This window comes from Gracilinanus agilis, chromosome 3 (assembly GCF_016433145.1).
Source record: "Gracilinanus agilis isolate LMUSP501 chromosome 3, AgileGrace, whole genome shotgun sequence".
NCBI classification, from domain to species: Eukaryota; Metazoa; Chordata; class Mammalia; order Didelphimorphia; family Didelphidae; genus Gracilinanus; species Gracilinanus agilis.
In genome coordinates, this window is record NC_058132.1 from 157591559 (window position 1) to 157611547 (window position 19989).

The 19989-nt window shown below is 37.4% G+C and overlaps 1 protein-coding gene across 1 annotated transcript in view; it reads left to right on the forward strand.

Annotated features, from left to right (window-relative positions):
* The window catches only part of PRDM10 (PR/SET domain 10), an 83015-nt gene that overhangs the window by 30371 nt on the left and 32655 nt on the right, over positions 1 to 19989 (forward strand). Inside the window, exons 5-11 of the mRNA XM_044668977.1 lie at positions 1761 to 2002; positions 3988 to 4191; positions 8913 to 8985; positions 10380 to 10499; positions 15152 to 15279; positions 15790 to 16038; positions 17621 to 17632. Coding sequence (XP_044524912.1) covers positions 1761 to 2002; positions 3988 to 4191; positions 8913 to 8985; positions 10380 to 10499; positions 15152 to 15279; positions 15790 to 16038; positions 17621 to 17632 — 1028 coding nt within the window. The remainder of the gene's footprint in view (positions 1 to 1760; positions 2003 to 3987; positions 4192 to 8912; positions 8986 to 10379; positions 10500 to 15151; positions 15280 to 15789; positions 16039 to 17620; positions 17633 to 19989) is intronic.

The following is a 19989-nucleotide window of genomic DNA, read 5'->3' on the forward strand; positions in this document are numbered from 1 at the left end:
GGAGGGAGGGAGGGAGAGAGAGAGAGAGAGAGAGAGAGAGAGAGAGAGAGAGAGAGACCCAGCGTATAAAGAGAGAAGAATATACTTCTTTTTTCATGCGTCACACTGTTTTGGAAGCATTTGGGATATTTTTGTTTCCTCATGTTTGCTTTGCTGCTTTTTATCCTGTTCTACCTTATTGCTGCTCGGGGGGTTACTCCAAAGTTTGAGATCATTGTAGTCTTCTGTTTATAGATGTTTATTGTACCTTTATGCTGTTTGATTCTATGCTGCTTCTTTGTTTTGGAACCAGGAACATTCAGAGCTTTCCAGTGGTGTCATATTTATCTGCTGACTCTAGCAGTGTCCAATTTGCATGTGGCTAGTGCCCTTCTCCCCTGTCCCAAAATGTTTACTCTCCGGAAACTTGCTGGGTTTATTTTACATGAATCTGAAAGGTTTTCAAAACAATCCCTTTAGCTATTTAAAAAAAAAAAATTAGAAAAAGTGCTTTATTTTAAGGCAATAAATATTTATCACTTGTTGATTATTTAAGAGATAATAGAAATAGAAAATACCTTCTAAGTTATCCAGATAACTATTTAGAAACTATTGAGTAAAATGAGATTAAATTAGTTAGCTCGTTTGGATGGAACATAGGGCTAATTATGGTTTCTGGATGGCAATGATGTTCTCTATAAGGTCTAATAATTTTTTACTGTTTCATGGCCAAAAACTGTATCTAATTCTGGCCAGTTTTCTCATATATGTATGCCATTGGTCATGAAGGGAGAGCCTGAAATAGAATTTGAATGAATCAATGCAGAATTGTCATTTTTGGAAAAACAATTCAAAGCACATATACTAATGACACTGCTAACCTACTATATCATCTTTAAAAAATCGTTTTATTGATGCCTTTTGTCTTTACATCACAGTCATTTGCCACCTCCCCCCTCCTGATCGAACCTTCCCTTTTGAAAAGAAAAACAATTAAACAAAAGAATCTGATATGGAAACCTTCTCTGACATTGTATACATATTCTATCCTAGTAGTCTCCCACCTCTCTGCTGTGAGGGAGGAGGTATGTTGTATTATCTCTTTTCAAGATCCTTCATTTCATTGATTTTTCCATTCCTCTGAGTTCAGTTCATTATGTATCCACTGTCAAAATCATATGCTAAGCACAGTACATTGCAGAAGTCCCTATTCCACAGTATGTTGCCTATTATCATTAGATGGTATTCACTGAATTCTCATATTGTTCAGTAACTTTCCTGTTTGAATTCATGTCACTGACAATGGTGCTTCTCCTTCAGCTTCCCTTGAGGAAATTGAATAATCTCATCAGATTTTGTGGCCCAAATGAATCCATCTTTTTGTTCTCCAGATATAGGTCTAATTGATTTGTGTATTTAGTGACTACCAGCATATTTGCTGCCCAGCCCAGAGATGTGACAGCAATATGAAATTCAGATGTTGTTTGTCTTTCATTTTATTTTATGCAGGCATAAAAAAGTCCTGCCTGATTCTAAAGAAAGCAGCATTTTTATTGTTTTTAGCTCTAAAAGTTGTCTAATATACATACTGGAAGTACTAAAAAGTAAAGTTGGGCAAACTGATTAACTTAAGTATCTTGGCACCAAGGATTGAATTTGGGAAGTCTTCAGGTTAGAATTTTGTATCTCAGGGGGCTAGTGAGCTCTTTTGTTTAGTGTTGTTTCCATTGCATGTGCTTAGGAATTTTTACCTATACCTCAAGTTCTTTTGTCTTTTTCAGGGTGTGAAGAGTGCAATAATGCACATTCTTCAGTATGCCCAAAGCATGGGCCCTTACATCCCATCCCTAATCGGCCAGTCCTTACCAGAGCAAGAGCCAGTCTGCCTCTGGTACTCTACATAGACCGATTCCTAGGAGGAGTATTTTCCAAAAGACGAATTCCCAAACGTACCCAGTTTGGCCCTGTGGAAGGGCCCCTTGTCACACAATCAGAACTGAAAGACTGTTATATTCATCTAAAGGTAGCATGCTTTGTTAATATATTTTCTTCCTGTTTCTAGGTTAAAGCAATTTGAAAGAGGCACCAATTGTTCTATTGACTTGGTTACATAGTAGATATTTTCCAGTATTTTTTGCCTTTCTCTAATGATTTTGTGTTTAATTGGAAATACTTTTTCCTCTTTAGAAAGAATATTTAGATTTCATTATCATCTCTGGATAGTGAGAGAAATGTACTTTTAAAATATTATGGTGATGTTTTCCTTAAAACAATTTTTCTTTCTCTTTCCATGAACTTAGCAGAATACAAATTATGAATTGGTATTTAAACACCGAGACATAGTTTATTTTGCACAAAGGGTTTGGGAAGAACATTTCTCAATTTCTACTGTTAACTGGGTGTTGTTTTGAAGGATTTCAAAGCTCTTGCTTTGGGACAGAATTTTGGTTTATAGATATCTAGATTCTTATAATTTTCAGTTGGTTATAGCTGACAATTCTGAGGTCTATCCAGGATTTTTGTTTTGTTTTTTGTTCAGACCTGTGATTTCATTGATGTGGGGAACTCCCATTGTGGAAATTCCTTCCACCAATTCAGATGAGCAATATTTATGTAATTTAGCTCTAGAAAATTACCTAGTGATGCTTTGAAGTTAAGTAAGTTAGCCATGGTTCCATTAGAGATAAAACTTGAACCCAGGTCCTGCTGGTTCCAAGGTTAACCTTATATCTACTATGTCACACACAATCTCTCCCTTTATTTGATGAGGAATTACATTTATCTCTGATCTGTTTTTTATTTTTGATCCTTGATTTCTATCTATTATAATAACAGCTAGCATTTATATAGCGCTTTTAGGTTTCCAAAGCTCTTTTCCCTTAGTCTTATGCTATCACTTAAAAAAATTCTACCTGTTTCTTGTGGCTCCATCGTGAGTGGTCAATAGTGGATAATTAGGGTTAGGGAAGTAGACTTTAAGAAGTCAGGTACTGATCAGAAGAGTAGTTGCTGGTAACGAGAAAGGAGCTATAATCTCCAATTTATAAATTTAGTAAATTTACAATCCTGTCTGTAAGCTAGTATTTTTAGTAGATGATACTATGGAAGTAAGAGCCCAAGATTTAGGCATTCTTCTTCTTTTTTTTTTTTTTTTTTAGATTTAGTCATTCTTATGATCATTTTTGATACTTGTAAAACAAATATTCTAAAGTTTAGCCAGGGGCAAAATCTTTTCAATGAACAAGTCAAGTATTTTTTAAGAAATTACTTTTAAGATATTATAAAAAAAGAAAATACAAAAATGTGCAACCAGAGATATAATGACTCATTAGTTTGAGTGCATTTAGTGTTAAGATATGCATAACAAACTATGAAAACTATTATAGTAACTGGTATTCTAGTATCTATCATTCTCCCCCATAAGGATTATATCAGAGATCTAAGAAATAAGAAAAAATGGCCTCTTAGCTGCTAACATCACAAAAGCCATGTACTTGCAGAGTGTGAAGAGCGCAAGAATGCACATGGCATTTTATTGTTGTTGGATAGAAAATATATTTATTTTGGCAAGTGTTTATCAGCTGGCCAAAAGGGAAAAATACTGGTTAAATGTAAATTTTTAAAAAATAATTTGATTAAAAACTATCAGAAAAGAACTTAAAAGGAACATTAGTTGGTGGGTTGTTGGAGGAGCTAGCAAGTATATTCATATATTTTTGAACTTTTTGAACTTTTTCTGTTAGTTTTGACCACAATCTGATTAAGCCATACAATAAAGAGCTAAGTCTCAGATTATAGCTAGGTAATTTTCTAAATTAGAGGTACTAGGAGAGGACTCTTTCCTTTTTACAGAGGAGGCCACATATATAGTAGGAGTCTGGAACACAAAGTGGATAATCGAGATGCAGAGCTACCTTTATCAAAGATATATATTCAGTATGTTATGAGATTAATGCATATAGTACTGAAAATTTCCTGTTACTTTTTCTTCATGTTCTTTGGTTGCAGGTTTCTCTTGATAAGGGGGATAGGAAAGAAAGGGATATTCATGAAGACCTATGGTTTGAGTTGTCTGATGAAGCACTTTGTAACTGGATGATGTTTGTACGCCCAGCACAGAATCACTTGGAACAGAACCTGGTGGCTTACCAATATGGTCATCATGTTTATTATACAACGATAAAGAATGTAGAACCCAAACAGGAGCTCAAGGTAGGTTTTAAACTTTCGGGTACCCTTTTCTGGATGGGAATGATCACAAATGAAGCATTTCTTCTAAATAATCTCACATGAGCTGTTCTTGCTATATTGATGACAATGCCTGAAATACAAAAATTGTGCATTGAAGAGACCTTGGTTTTAATGTCCTCCCAAAGCTTCATTAATACAGTAGGGTAGGGGTAGCTAGGTAGATAGAGTGCCAGACCTGGAGTTGGGTTCAAATCAGGCCTCAGACACTTATGAGTTGTGTGACCCTGGGCAGATTACTTAATTTCAATTGCCTATCCCTTACCAGTCTTTTGCTTTGGAACCAATACTTAGTATTGATTCTAAGACAGAATCTGGTAAGGGTTTTAGAAACCAAACAAAACAAAATACAGAAGGGCTAAGAGAAAAAGGCTGATAAATTTTTGATGATATCCTGGTGTGTGAGCAGGGAAATGTTTGTACATTAACACATGATCTTTTATGAATTGGTACTTAATTGATATATTCTTTCATATGTAGTGGGAAATTCAATGTGGTTGATTGACATGTTGGTTTCTGGCAGTCTGGCTTCCAGCTTCTTCACTCTACTGAAAATATTCTCTCCATACTTAACCACTGGTCTCTCTCTTTTTTTTTTTAAACCCTTACCTTTCATCTTAGAATCAAAACTGGGTATTGGTTCTAAGGCAGAAGAGAAGAATGGTAAGGGCTAGGCAGTGGGGATTGTAATGGGGAATAACCAGGGAAGTAGCCTTAAATATTAAAATGTGGGTCCAGAAGGGTGTGAGGGTGACAGGAATGACAGATGACAGGACCAAACAAGGTAGGGAGACCAGGTTTAACTACTAGGAAGTAACTGTTACTGAAGTGGCAGTTAGGCCCAACTGCCACATTGCAGTATCTAGACTAGACCGATGGAAACCAGCAAAGTAAAGGCAAGAGTTTTATAACACTTTTAATCAGGGACAACTAAGATAAAGAATGGGAATAGGGGTAACTACACTCTTCAGATTAAGGGCAAATCCAGGATCAGGGAAGGGACTTAACTACACTAAACTGAGACCTAAACAAGACAGGGAGCCAAGAAAAGCTGGAATGAAATGGGTATCCTCTCAGCAGAGTCCAGACTCACTCCAGTGGTGTTTCTACTTCTCCTGGACCATCTGCTGTACTCTTCCAGGTGGGTAGATTCTGGGAGCTGACCCAGCCCAAGTTGACCTGCAACTCAGGTTGGGATTAGTAGTCTCTACCAAAATCTCCCACTAGTAGGTGATGGTCTTTCCACAGGATCACTGGTAAACTGGTGTCTCCTAGGGTCAGTTGCAGCTTGCCCCAACCACCATGGAGTCTCTCTCCTAGAGAGAATTCCAAGATGGAATGAAGGAGCAAGAAGACACTTCCTGCTTCTTCATTCCATCTTGGAATTCTCCAGCCCTTCCTGCTAGATCCACATAAAGTAATAACTAAGTAATCCTCACAACAGGATTAAGTGACTTGCCCAGGATCACACAGTTAGGAAGTGTCTGAGGTCAAATTTAAACCCAGGACCTCTTGTCTCTGGGCCTGACTCTCACTCCACTGAGCCACCCAGCTGCCCCCAACCACTGGTCTCTTAATTGTAAAATTTGGTGGTTTTTGCCCCCCCCCCCCATCCTCATTCTTTTTTACTTGTCTGTAGCACTTGTCACTGTTAGCCTTGTCACTGTTAGCCACCTTCTCCTCAGTGGATAGAGAATTAGGCCTGGAGTTAGGAGGACTTGTATTCAAATCTTGCCTCAGACACTTCCCAGCTGTGTGAACCTGAGCACTTAACCCCAGTTGCCTACCCCTTGCCACTCTTCTGTCTTAGAATTGATATTAAGACAGAAGGAAAGGATTTAAAAAAAAGAAAAAAGATTCTTATAGTCCTAGGTGAGCCAGATGGGAAGATAGAGTTGGGTCTGGTTAATTAAGTTTTGACCTGCATAATACATTTCAGTGAGGCACCCAATGCTCTGGGGCAGTGAATATAAGAGAATGTCAGGATAATGAAATGAGGAAAGAGGCTTGAAGCACAGGTCAGGCCTCAATTAGAAAATTAAAGAGAGCATTACTTAGAAATAAAAAAAATGACTCAGTATTAGAAATCCATCTTCTCATTATCCTAGACTTCTTATTGCCTCTAATTCCCATAACCTAGTTGCCAATTTCATTTTTGCAACCTCTCTCAAATACTTCCCCTTCTCTCCTCTGACACTGCCACCTCTTTGGGGCAGGCCTCACCACCACACACCTGGATTATTGCAGTTGGTTGCTGGTGAGTCTTTCTGCTTTAAGTCTCTCTTTCTACTCCAATCTATCTTCCATTTAGCCACTAAACTGATTTTTCTTAAAGAGTAGGTCTGATCATAGCCCCCTACATACTTGACAAGTTCCAGTGGCTATCTGTTTCCTCCAAGATCAAATACAAAATGTTCTGTTTGACTTTTAAAGCTCTCATAGCCTAACCCCCTCCTATTTTTCCATTCTTCTTATACCTTATTCCCTTCCTTGTACTCCTTGGACACTGATCCATAGACACTGGTCTCTTAACTGCTGTATAAACAAGACTCTTCATCTCTTGGCTCTGGGCATTTTTTTGACTGTTCCCTCATGCATGGAATACTCTCCCTCCTCTGCTCTGACTACTGACCTCCCTGGCTTCCTTTAAGTCCCAACTAAAACCTAGCTTTACAGGAAGCCTTTCCTCACTCTTTTAATTTTTAATGCCTTCCCTCTGTTATGTCTTATTTGTTCTGTATATAGCTTGCTTTGTATATATTTGTTGCCATTAGATTATAAAGCTCTCGATGGCAGGGGCTATCTTTTGCTTCTTTTTGTATCCCAAGTGCTTAGCATAGTACTTGTCACACAGTAAGTCTTAATAAATGTTGATTGATTGAATTATTTGCTTGCCTGAACTATTTTGATAGCCTCCCAAGTTGATCTACTCCCCTCAGGACTCTCCCTTCTCAGTCCATCCTCTAGCCACTGCTAGAGTGATATTCCTAAACATAGGTTTGATCCTATCAATGTCATTCCTTTGCTTAACCTCAGTGACTTCCTGTTACCAATGAGATAAAAATATAAACTCCTCTGTTTGACATTTAAAGGCCTTTGCAACATGATTCCACCTTATTTTATAATACTTTCTTTCACACACTATTTGGTTCAGCAGACTAGCTTTCTTCTTGATCTTCATATGTAACACTTGATATTTTGCCTTCTGGTGGATAGAACCCTGGTTCTGGACTCAGGAAGATCTGAGTTTAAATTTGACCTGAGGCACTAATTAGTTGTGTGACTCTGGGCAAGCTACTTCAACTCTGGCTAGCAAAGTTTCCTCTCATGTAAAATGAGGATAGTAATATCATCTACCTCCCAGGGCTGTTGTGTGGATCAAATGATATAATATTTTTTATTGTTTTTTTTTTTTATTTTAAACCCTTAACTTCTCTGCATTGACTCATAGGTGGAAGAGTGGTAAGGGTAGGCAATGGGGGTCAAGTGACTTGCCCAGGGTCACACAGCTGGGAAATGTCTGAGGCCAGATTTGAACCTAGGACCTCTTGTCTCTAGGCCTGGCTCTTAATCCACTGAGCTACCCAGCTGCCCCCAAATGATATAATATTTGTAAAATGTTTAGCAGAGCGTTAGTACATACTAGGTGCTCTTCCTCTCTCTTTCCCTTTAACAGAGGTTATTTCTCATGTCTCAAATGTGGCCTTTTCTTATTTCTGTCTCTTAGAATCCTTAATTTCCTTCAGAATTTAGGTTAATTGCCACCTTCCACTTAAGAACTTTTTTGATGCTCCTAATTGCTTAGTGTTTCCCCCACTCACCCAGAAATTATCTCTCATTTATTTTGTATATATTTTGTACATATTTACATATATGTATTTCTCCCACATGCAATGTTAGCTTCTTAAGGGCAAGAAGGGATTAGTTTTTGCCATTGTATTCCTAGTGCCTACCCCATTTAATAAATCCTGGTTGATGCAATGATTTAACAGTTTGTTTTTAAGGGGAGCATATTGTATTAAGAAAGAGGAATCTAGGTGGCTCAGTGGATAGAGTGCCAGGCCTGGACTCAGGAAGACCTGAGGTCAAATCTGGCCTCAGATACTCTCTAGCTATGTGATCCTGGGCAAGTCATTTAACCTCTGATTGCCTGATTCCTGCTGGAGAAGGAAATGACAAACTATTCCAGTTTCTTTGCCAAGAAAATTCCATGGACAGTTATGGTCTGTGGGATCCTGAAGAGTCAGACACAACTGAACAACAAGAAGAAAAATTATACACAGAATTTATGCTTGCTAGACCTAATGATGGTAGATCATATAAAGAAGATTTTGCTTGTAATTTTCATTGAAAGGCAGGATATTGCTACTTTTAGGTGATAGTGCTTCTTGTGAATTACTCTAACAGGTGAAAGTTCTGAAATGAATAGCATATAGAATGATACTAAATACTCTGGTAAATATTGTAAATTGTTACCTTTTGGAAGGAGGCTATGAAACTTCAAAAGGTAGAGACACACACACAGAGCTGTGAAAAGTTAGAGACTATGAAAATTTGTCATTTTTATGTTTTGTGATCCATGGACAATCTCCTTTGTTCAGGTAAGTGGGAGGGAATGGTTAAAACACAAACAAAGAAATTGAGGATATCTGTTGATTCCTGCCAAATGCGTGTGTGTCCTGCAGGTGTGGTATGCTGCTTCCTATGCTGAGTTTGTAAATCAGAAGATCCATGACATTTCTGAGGAGGAAAGAAAAGGTGATTTGATTTTTTTGAATTTTATGTTATTTGTATGAATTTTTAAAAATATTGGCTTTCTTTGACCTAGGACAGTGATAGTGAACCTATGGCACAGGCACCAAAGATGGCATGCATAGTGCCTTCTGTGGGCATGTACCCCTTCTACCCCGCCATTGTTTATAGAAAGACAGAGGGACCTGGTTGGAGCATCTCCCTTTCCCCTCTCTACTGCACCTGATAACATTTTCCTCATCCTCCACCCCTCTGCCTAGCAGCCATTGGGAGTACACAGGGGGTAAGGTGGGCAGCTCATAGGTGGCAGAGCTGGAGGGGCGCAGAGTGTGCCAGGCCACTCCCCTCTTCATCTCCATGCACCTGAGGACATTCCTTACTTCACTCACCCCTCTGCCCAGTAGCCCAATGGAAGTGCTTCTTCCCTTCCCTGTGTGGGGTAAGGCAGTGCACACCTGACTCTTGTTGGGGTGGGGGCTGAGGCATGGCATGCGATCTTGGGGGGAATGACATGTCACTTGGTCTGGAGGGTAGGATGGAGCGGGACCTGGCACTCCCATCTCTAAAAGGTTTGCCATCACTGATCTAGGACAGTAAATGTTTTGCCTCTTTGCAGTGAAACCTCCCATTTTTCTATATCATTTGATATCCCAGTTAACATATTCAGAGCTAAATGTCTCTTTTTAATGCCAGCATCAAATTATAATGATGAGTTTTGTTTCCTCTCCTGGATTCTGGAAAAGAACATTTAATATAATGGAAACTCCCCAAATGTTGGAGAATAGTCCCTATCTATATGTAATCAACTTGAAAGAGCTGCAGAAAGTCATTGAATTTCAACTGCCTATGATGTGATAGACTGATCTTTTTAAACCAGGGGCTTCTAAACAAGGTGCCCATGAACTAGTTTTCTAAAATATTTTTATAAATCTACTTCACTATAATTGGTTTCCTCCATAATCCAACATGTTTTGCTTTATACATTTAAAAACATTACTCTGAGACAGGGTCCATTGGCTTCACCAGATGGCCAAAGGGGTCTATGAGACACACAAAAAGTTAAGAAACCCCTATTTAAGATAATTATCACCAGGTCCAAAATCTCTACATTATTTATTTTTTTTTTCTCAGTGGTAGTACTTATGCTCTTGTCTAGTGTGGTGAGTGCCACTGACAATCTAGAATGAATTGGATAAGTAAGGACTCTAATAATTATGTATTGAAAGATCATTTGATCATTGGACAAAGCATCTTATAATTCAGTAAATACAGGTACCACATGATTCAGCAGGGGGGCAGACCAAATGTGGATGAAAAGTGCTAGGATTATTGATGAGATATGGTTTTCTCTGGTGACTTACTGATCATTGACCTTAATATTTCTTCTTCTTTCAACACAGTTCTTAGAGAGCAAGAGAAGAATTGGCCCTGTTATGAATGCAATCGGCGATTCATAAGCTCAGAGCAGCTTCAGCAGCACCTCAATTCCCATGATGAAAAGCTGGACTTCTTTAGCAGGTGTTTATCTGGTATATATAGAATGAAGAACGAGACTTGGTTTTCCAAGACTCAGAATTTTTTCCTTATTATCTATTAACTGCTTTTTCTGGTGGAAAGATTCCCATTAATTGTTCCCATATAGTCAGTATTTAATCATAGTTATAAGGAACAATAAGGTTGTTGAGAGAAACCTCTCAATACGTTTTCCCCTTGGTTTCCACTAAATTAGAACCAGCAAAGGGAGAAAGAACTTGTTGCCAAAGGTACATGCTTCCTCACTTGACCCTTAGAACTGTAGAGCTAGCATAGATCTTATCGATAATCTAGACCAGGCCCCTCATTTTACAAATGATGGTATTTAGGTCAAGAGAAGTTAGGTAACCTAACAAAGGTCATGCTACCAGCCTTGCTGTCCCTTGTTCTTTCCACTTATCATAACCACACCTTTAATAAGTGAAGGAAGGATTTACACTGAGAACATTATATATAATTTGCTTGTATAAGGGAAGGTGTGCATGTGGAAGCTTGATCAAGATCTGAAATACACTTCCATTTCATTTTTTTCCAGGTCTTATTAATAAGGGATTGGTAGCCAGAAAGCCCTTTGTAGACCATCATCATCATCATAATAGCTGACATTTATATCGCGCTTTCAGGTTTGCAAAGCGCTTTACATACATTATCTCATTTGATCCTCACAACAACCTTGTGAGGTAGGTGGTATTATTATCCCCATTTTACAGATAAGGAAACAGAGGCTCAGAGAGGTTAAGTGACCCTTCTATGTGATCACAGAGCTAAATGTTGGAGGTGGGATTTGAACCCAGGTGTTTATTGACTCCACTTTGAGCATTCTTTTCCCTACCCTAGACCACTCTGCCTCTTAGAGAATTTTAAGTTAAAATGGATCATAGATCTAATATAATCTAGTCTCTTGTTCTAGATAAGAATAATTTTTAGAAATCTCCCTTATAAGAACCATTCATCCTCTTTTTGAGTATTGCTCAGCCACCACCTCATAAGACTGTCCATTCGGTTGTTGGACAACTCTCATTGTCACTAGAGTTCATCTGTATGTTGAACTAAACTCTGCCTTCTATAACTTTCAACCATTGATATTCATTCTGCCCTTGGAACTGCATAGAATAACTTGAACCCCTCTTCCATATGACAATCCTTCAGATATTTTAAGGTAGCTATTATGTGTCCATTGCCTTTCCTTTTTTAGGCTAAACATCCTAGTCTCTTCAGCAGATCTTTATATAATATAGTTGAGTTGCCTCACTGTCCTTACTGCCTTTCCTTAGATATGCTGCTTTTTGTCAAAGATCTTCAATAACTGGTCTGAACTAAATTGAACTAAACACTGTATTCCAGGTGTGTTTTGACCAGCAGAGATTACAGTGAGATTTATTATTTCTCTTGTTTTAGACACTAGATTTGTAGTAGTACAGCTTAGTATTCTTTAGTTTTTTTTAAAGCTAAGTCATTCCATTGACTATTTACATTTAGCCCAATTTTTATTTTCTTAAGAACAGTTGCTTAACTGTATGTTTTATTGTCTTATGGTAGTGCTTTACACTTAAAAAAAACTCCTGTAGTCCAGAACTTTGCATTTACCAGTCTTAAATGCCCTGTTAATTTTGGACCATTGTTTTGTCATCTGGAGATTTTTTTAGATTCTGGTGTTAACACCCATCATTAGCTATCCTTCTCAGTTATTTGCCATTTTAATCAGTACATCTCTTTTGTCTTTAATCAATTCATTAGTAAGAATGTTGAATAGAATAGATTTGAGCACAGAACTCTATGGCATACCACTAAAGATATCTCTGTAGATTAAGATTCTTCTATTAATCAATCCCCTTTGGGCCTATTTTTTTTTAACTAGCTGTTTTGTATCCATTGTCTTTACTTTTCTAGGCTAAGCATTCCAGGCCCTTTAGTAGATCTTCACATAATATGATTGAGTTGGCTCACCTCTATTGATGAAAATTCATTTCTTCCAGAGGCAACCAATTCCAATCTTTGATAAATCTAATTGTTAGAAATTTTTTCCATATATTGAGTCAACTGCCTCTCTGCAGCTTTTTTACATTGGTTCCTAGTTCTGGCTTTGAGGCCAAGAAGACAAGTCTGATTCCTCTTTCATATGAGAGTCCTTCAAATACTCATTCACAGCTATCATGCTTACTCCACATATTTTTGTCTATATTTCAATGTTTTTACTAAGGAGTCATGTTAAACTACCCCATTGCTTTCTTAACTTCATAGAAAATGAAACTGAGGGGGCAGCTGGGTAGCTCAGTGGGTTGAGAGCCAGGCCTAGAGCGGGAGGTCCTAGGTTCAAATCTGGCCTCAGACACTTCCCAGCTGTGTGACCCTGGGCAAGTCACTTGACCCCTATTGCTTACCCTTACCACTCTTCTTCCTTGGAGCCAGTACATAGTATTGACTCCAAGATGGAAGGTAAGGGTTATAGAAAAAAAAAAGAAAATGAAACTGATATTAAGGGAAGTGAAGAATTTTTTTTTCTGATTTTATCTTTTTAGCAGAACGAGACTTCCAGCAGATGACCAAATGTTTAAATTCTCCTGTCATCACTATAGCTTTCATGTTGTTTTTGTCATTGGTTTCTGAAAAGTATCTGCCTTTAGGGGATTACACAGACATCATTTGACTGACAGGATGTCTCCTTGCTAGTGGGGGATAAGAAAAATGCTATTCCATTCTCTGCCAGTCTCTTGGACAGACTTCTTCCCATTTGCATGGAATTCCTCCTGTCTAGAGGGGATCCTGCCAGCTTCCAGGAGACAGAGAGACTCCCTTCCTTCTTGCTCCATCTACTTGTCTTCTGTCTTGGCCTGTCTATAATGATAGGAAGAAAGTACTATTACATTTGTTTTCCCCAATGGACCCTTCAACTGAGCTGTCCAACACCTGGAGAGGATACTAATCTGAGGCTGAACTGATAATGCTGCTAATAACTCTCCTGAACTCACTTGGCAGTGACTAATAGACATCCCACCTGGTCAGACCTTTCTATTCTAGCAATTCTGAATTTCAGTTCATCATTATACTAAGTGTATTTTCTATCTCTCACTGTCCATTTCCTAATTACCATCCCCCTTAACCCTGCCAGTATCTCAATCTACCCATCCTTTCCACATTGTACTCTCTGGAATACATGATCCATAGATAACACACTGATTTTCATCTTAAATCTTTTCCTTTCCCATTCCTTTCATTGTCCAGTTGTTACTGAGGCCTGCCTCTCCTTATTACACTAAAAAAAAATTGAAGACATTTGCCAAGATTTTCCTCATCTCCCTTCTTCCTAACTTTGGATATTTTCATCAGTTTTTCCTTATAGTTGGAGTACTTACTTTTTACCAATCTCAGTGTCTTGGCTTCCTGGGATTTCTTAAAGTCCTAGCTAAAATCCCATCTTTTACAGGAAGCTTTTCTTAGTCCCCCTTAAGTCTGTTGCCTTCTCTGGATTGATTATTTCCTGTTCACCCTGTAAATAGCTTGTTTGTACAAAATTGTTTTCATGCTGTATTCCCCCATTAGATAATCCTCGAGGGAAGAGATTTTTGCCTTTCTTTATATCTCCAGTGCTTAGTTAGCACAGTGCCTGGCACATAGTCATGCTTAAGAAATGCTTTGTTTACTTACTAATTTATACGATCATAAAAACTGCATTAGTATGCTTATCTTTCAGCAATATTTATCTCCTTGAGTTAGAATTTCAAGTTCATTTTACATATTACACATATTCTCTGCCTTGGAATATAGACTTTTCACATCTTCATTATCATTTGTAACCTTTTAGGTATTGATATGCCATTAATTCCTTTGTTTTCTTCCACTCTTACTTTTCACTTCCCTCCAATTTTAATCTTCAGGTAGAAAACTAGATGAAAAGGCTACCTTGGATCACTATACCTTTGAGTTTCTTACCCATGGTTTAATAGATACTAAAGCTATTTTTCATGTTTCTTGTAAAGAAATAATTCTTGTGTAAGAATTATTTATTCTTACATGAAATAGCATCGTGTTTGGGAAGTTTGATAAGTTTTGGCTGGTGATAAAGATTCCTTGCTTAATAGTTCCTGGATTCTATATGGAATTAGTGAGCTAGGAATTCTTCCCTTTTAGAAACTGACAGTCTGAGGAGAGAGAATTGTTTAGTATAGTTTTCTCTTTCACCTGGACATGGAGAAAGTGATTTTAAAAGCCAGAGAACTAATTAAATCCTCTATTGGTCCCTGGCTAATAGGTGTCTGTTAGGCACATTCTCTAAATATGTACTTTCAGAGTTTCTCACATTGATTCTGGGCATTCTAACATTGTTCTAACAGCTTTCAGGATTTTCAGAAGCAGAAGCCAAGTTGGTGATATTCCCCTATTTTGATAACATCTTCTGACTCATTTAAAACTATTCTACATATAATCTTATTTGTCTTCAAAATATCCCTTTGAGTTATATTAGTCGCAGAGGTGATAACTGTAGATAAGAAATACTTTATTTCACCCAAATCATATCCACTACAGAATTAAATAATCAGATTAGGAGACATATTAGCTAGAAGATAGAGCAGTATTAGTTATGGTGATATTGGCAAACAATATGAATATTTTAAACCAAATATCATTTCTTTCCATAGAGCAAGAGGCAGAGGCAGGGGGAGAGGCAAGAGGAGGTTTGGCCCAGGACGACGACCAGGTCGACCTCCAAAATTCATGCGCTTGGAAGTGACCAATGAAAATGGTGAAAAGTGTGAGGAAGCAACACAGGTACTTATGGATTGGGGGAGGAAAAACCGAACATATTTCTTACAAACTAACTTTGTAATGTGAAGACTTAGAGTGTTTAAAAAAATGCATGCTAATATGTTCCTATTGATTCTGTGTTTTTCATAATGAAAATATCATTAAAGAGAAGCAAGCTAGAATATATATTCATGTTATGTGCCATCAAAATTTGTCATCCTTGCTCCAGGGTGATGATGTAGATCAAAGCATTAGAATGGAATCAGACCTAATTTTAAAATGTTTTTGAATTATGATGATGTAACTCCAGAAGAATCACAGGATAGTTTTTCCTTTGCCAAGGTTTAAATAACTTGTTGCTTTTGTTGCAATATTGCTTTTTATGCTTATTTACCTAATTAACTATCTCAGAAGATATTTTCTCTTTGTACTCATTTGGAAATGTGCAGCAATTCTCTCCTCTTCCTTTAAGGTCCTTTTGCAACTTTCTTCCATGGATGGGGAAATTAATCACTGTACAATCTTCAATTTCAGGACTTGCTGCCTTTTCCCAGTAAGGGGTTAGAAAAATTTGATGAGGATGGACCAGCTCCATTGAATGGGCTGGACCAGCAGGAACAGACCCCTGTGCCTATCCCTCAGATTACACCCGAAACACAACCTGCTTTGGAACATCCGCCAGAAACTCACCCAGTGCACCTGCAGCCTCCACATGAAGAGAGCTCAGTGCCCACCCAAAGTACTATGACAGCAGATGATATGCGCCGAGCCAAACGCATTCGGGTAAGAAGGGATCGTAGTACTCTATCATTTTGTCTTTTTTCCCTCAGGATGGTTTTCTGACCCTATGTCCACTTCCATCTCTCCAGGCAAGCCTGGCAGGCTTTTTGGTTACTTTAGTAGGACCCGAAATGTAAATTGTTTCTCAAAAGCATTGAATCCTGTCATAAACTGGAGTTTATGACTGGTCCTTGATTGGAACAGTTCTGTACTGGCTGTCAGACTTTTTTGTTTGAGGGTACAGCTTTAAAAAACAGCTTTCCAGTTCCTTAAGCTCACCGGTGGGAAACTGACTAATTAGAACATTTAAATACAAACATTTATTTATATTTTTGGGCAGTCCCTTTGCATTGCTAAGTCTATGTGTAATAGTCAAGTTGGGCCTCTCTGGATGACTTAATGTGCCTGAATATGATTCTCTGTTTTTCCTGGGAAGTACCAGTAGATACCATTAACTTTTCATAAAAAAAAAAAAAGACATATAGATAAATTGGCACATGAGCAGGTATTTTTTGAATATCTAAGGATGATTAGAAGCCCAGGTTCAGGAACTGCTTATATGTATGTCTCAGTTATGTGGCTTGTCTTTCAGCTTTAAATTTTGTTGTTGGAGAAGTACAGAACCTCTACTCAGATGTGCTTTGTTCTGATTATTTTACTGATGGATTTATGCCTGGGGTGGAGCTGCAAGGGAGCTACTGAGGTTAGGGCTACAGTCTTGTGGAATTAATGCATGACCTCTGCATTCACTTCTGGACAACACTTTGAACCTATGTTTCTTGCAGCAGGGAATTCTTGGTTGAAGACATCCTTGTGTTGGATGGAGAAAAAAGTTTTAGCCACATAATCATGTAGATATGTAACAGATGATTTAGTTCATATGTCTCTTGGCTTTCTTGTGCCTAAAATTTTGCTTCTAGAAGGGACTTTGAAAGGATTGTAGTCCATTTTATTGGTTATGCAGAAACTTGGAAGGCCTTTGTGAAATAATCCTTCTTGGAGATCCTTGGAACTGAAACATAAAGAATCTTAGTGTGACATATAATATCAAAGTGGATATGTAACTTTAGGCAAATATAGACTTGTTTTAAATAACTACCTTCCTGTCATTCATTCATTTATTCACTCATGCAATTATCCTTTCCTGTTGCTGCCTTCTGCTTTGTACATTTTATTTTTATCAAGGCCATTAAGAAAAAAAGAAACCAGAACTACAATCCTTATCTATCATTTTAGCACAGGGCCTGGCATGGGTAAAACACTAATAAATGGTTTAGTCATCTATTTATCTTGAAACCGGTATATATAAGAATATCCCTTTGTTCAGCTTAGACATACACATTAATATATCCTTATAGTAGGTTTTTTTTGTTTTTTGTTTTTTGTACAGGCCTTCTTTTACAAAAAATGCCAATGGCTTTTGGAGGCCAGAGAATAGTTTAATTTTCTTTCCTTACACATAGAAAGTAGGAGTTTGCTTTTTTCATCATTTTTATCCAAGATTGGTAGTAAAGAACTAAAATGAAGACTTTCAATCCAGTTGATAATGTAACTATTTTTCTTTCCTCTAATGCTGCCTGCTCAGTTGGAGTTGCAGGTAGGTTTGTTTCTTTTATTTCCTGTTACCAAATATGCCTGAATTGTTTCCCCTGATTCATTGTTCTTTGCACCTATTTTTACCATATCCTAGTTGACCATTCTATTTAGATCAATTAGCAAACGAACAGATAAAATTTAGTTTTCAGATTAATCAGTCAGTGAACTCTGGGCCTAATTATCCTCTTCTGATAAATCAAAGGGTTGATCTAGATGCCTTAAGGTACCTTCTAGCTCTTAAATTATTGATCTAGTATACAAGTATTTATTAGTGCCTACTATTTGCCAAATGCTATGCTAGTTACTACATAAATTATCTATGAATAATAAGCTGGAGGAATTTACAATCTAATTGGGATTCCCAAATAACAGTCATATCAGAGTATTGTTTATATGATGCTGTAGAAATTTAAAGGAGTAGAAGTGTTGGAGCAATTAGCTCTTTGAATTTTTCTCTGGTATTTGTAGGATGAGCAGGATTTGGATAGGAGACAAAGAGTAGAGGGCATTTCAGGTGAGCAGAACAATGTGAGCCAAGGCAGAGAGGGAAAATATGCATGTTTTGTTTATCGTATACTGCTGGAGAGACTCACTTGATTGGGGGAAGGGTAGGCAGAACACATTCTGACAACATGTGCTGTGGTCCATTCCTCAAGTCTACCACCACCTCTTTGCTAGGAGATATGGGGGAGGCTTGAATTATGATTTGTTGTTATGATAAGTTAATACATTGATCAGTCTTTCATTGTTGCTTTCCTTTGCTATTTTACTTGTTGGGTGGTTCTGCTTATTTTACTCTTCCTCAGTTTATATATATGTGTAAGGGAGCCATGCATATAGAAAGCATTTAATTAGATATTTGTGGAATTGAATTGGAAAAAGGTTCAATAGACAGAGTGAGACCTACATTTTAAAGGGCCTTAATGATCAGGCAAAGAAAAGGGAGAGAAAAATCATTAAAAAAATGCTTCCTTGTTCAGAATGCTCTTAAACATTGTCCTAAACACTGAAACATTTGATCCACATTGTAAATCCCTTTAGCTAGCAACATAAAACTTTAGATAACATTTCATTAGCTTGGTCAATAATGCATTATGATATTTCAGACTCTAATTCAGTTTATATATAGATATATAAACTGAATTAGAGTCTGAAATATATAATAAATATATATATATATTTATTTATTTGCTTGTTTGTTTGTTTGTTTTTTTGTGCCAGTGAGAACCCATCGTCATAGGATTTAGCATCCTTTCTATTTTGATATCCTGAGAGCACTTGGTACACCATACAGTATGGTGTGACTGCCTGGCTGGACCCCAAGGTTCCGAAGGGATATTAGCTTTGTATTTCCTTGGAAGTTTTCCATGCTTTTTGTGAGATGAATTTTCGAGTACAGCCAAATCACAGAAGATAACTCAAAGCTAGAATCTGCTTGCAAATCTCTTAGGGGTCAATGGATGGGGAAATTTAAGTTACTTTCACTACTGTGTAACATGAGCAGCAAATTAGGATTATTAGATCAGGGAACTGCAATTGAGTTCTTGAGTGGTTAGACAGTGTTCAGGGCTCCATGGAAACTAAAAAGATGACAAGAGCAAGATTTATAGATAGAATTGAGAGTGGGGAGCCAGGTGGCTGTTCAGTTTAAATCATTGTCTGTGGGTCCTCGGGCTAATCAAAAATGACAGAAGACTGATTAGCATAATGGACCAAAGCAAAATTGAGTACTGAGTTTGGCACCTAAGGATAAATGTAATCCCCAAAGGAACTGAGATCAGTTGTCTAAACAGTGCTTTTTGATAGTATTTAGTAAATTATTGAACTTGGATGAAGGGAAAGATTTTTGAGAGCTGGAGGCTCCTCAGATGTTAAATTTCTGAATTTCCAAAATAGTCTTTATTTTCTGAAATGTTACAAGAAGTCTCATATAAAGGTTGAAAGCATTCCAAGTGGTATGAGTCTTTACCTAATGTGTTTACATGTTCAGGAGTTATAGGAGTATTTGATACTTACTTGGAAGCTATATGGAAATGTAATCTTTGGTATTTTTAGCCTGATTAGGATGAGAGACTAGTGAATTCACTAGATGTTGTTATGGAAAAATAACTTTCAAATTCCTTTCTTTGACTCTGTAATTTGACATAGTTTTATTTTATTCTAGTAGTTCATAATTGTATTATACGACTGCCTATTAAGATCAGCTGATCAATGCCCTCTAACCCAAAGCTACCCCATATTCATTTTGTACATATTCAGGATATAGTTATATGTATATGTTGCATCCTGTGTTAGGCACATAAGCTCTCTGAAGAAAGGGACTAGTTCATTTTTGTCTTTGCATCCCTAGTCATTAAC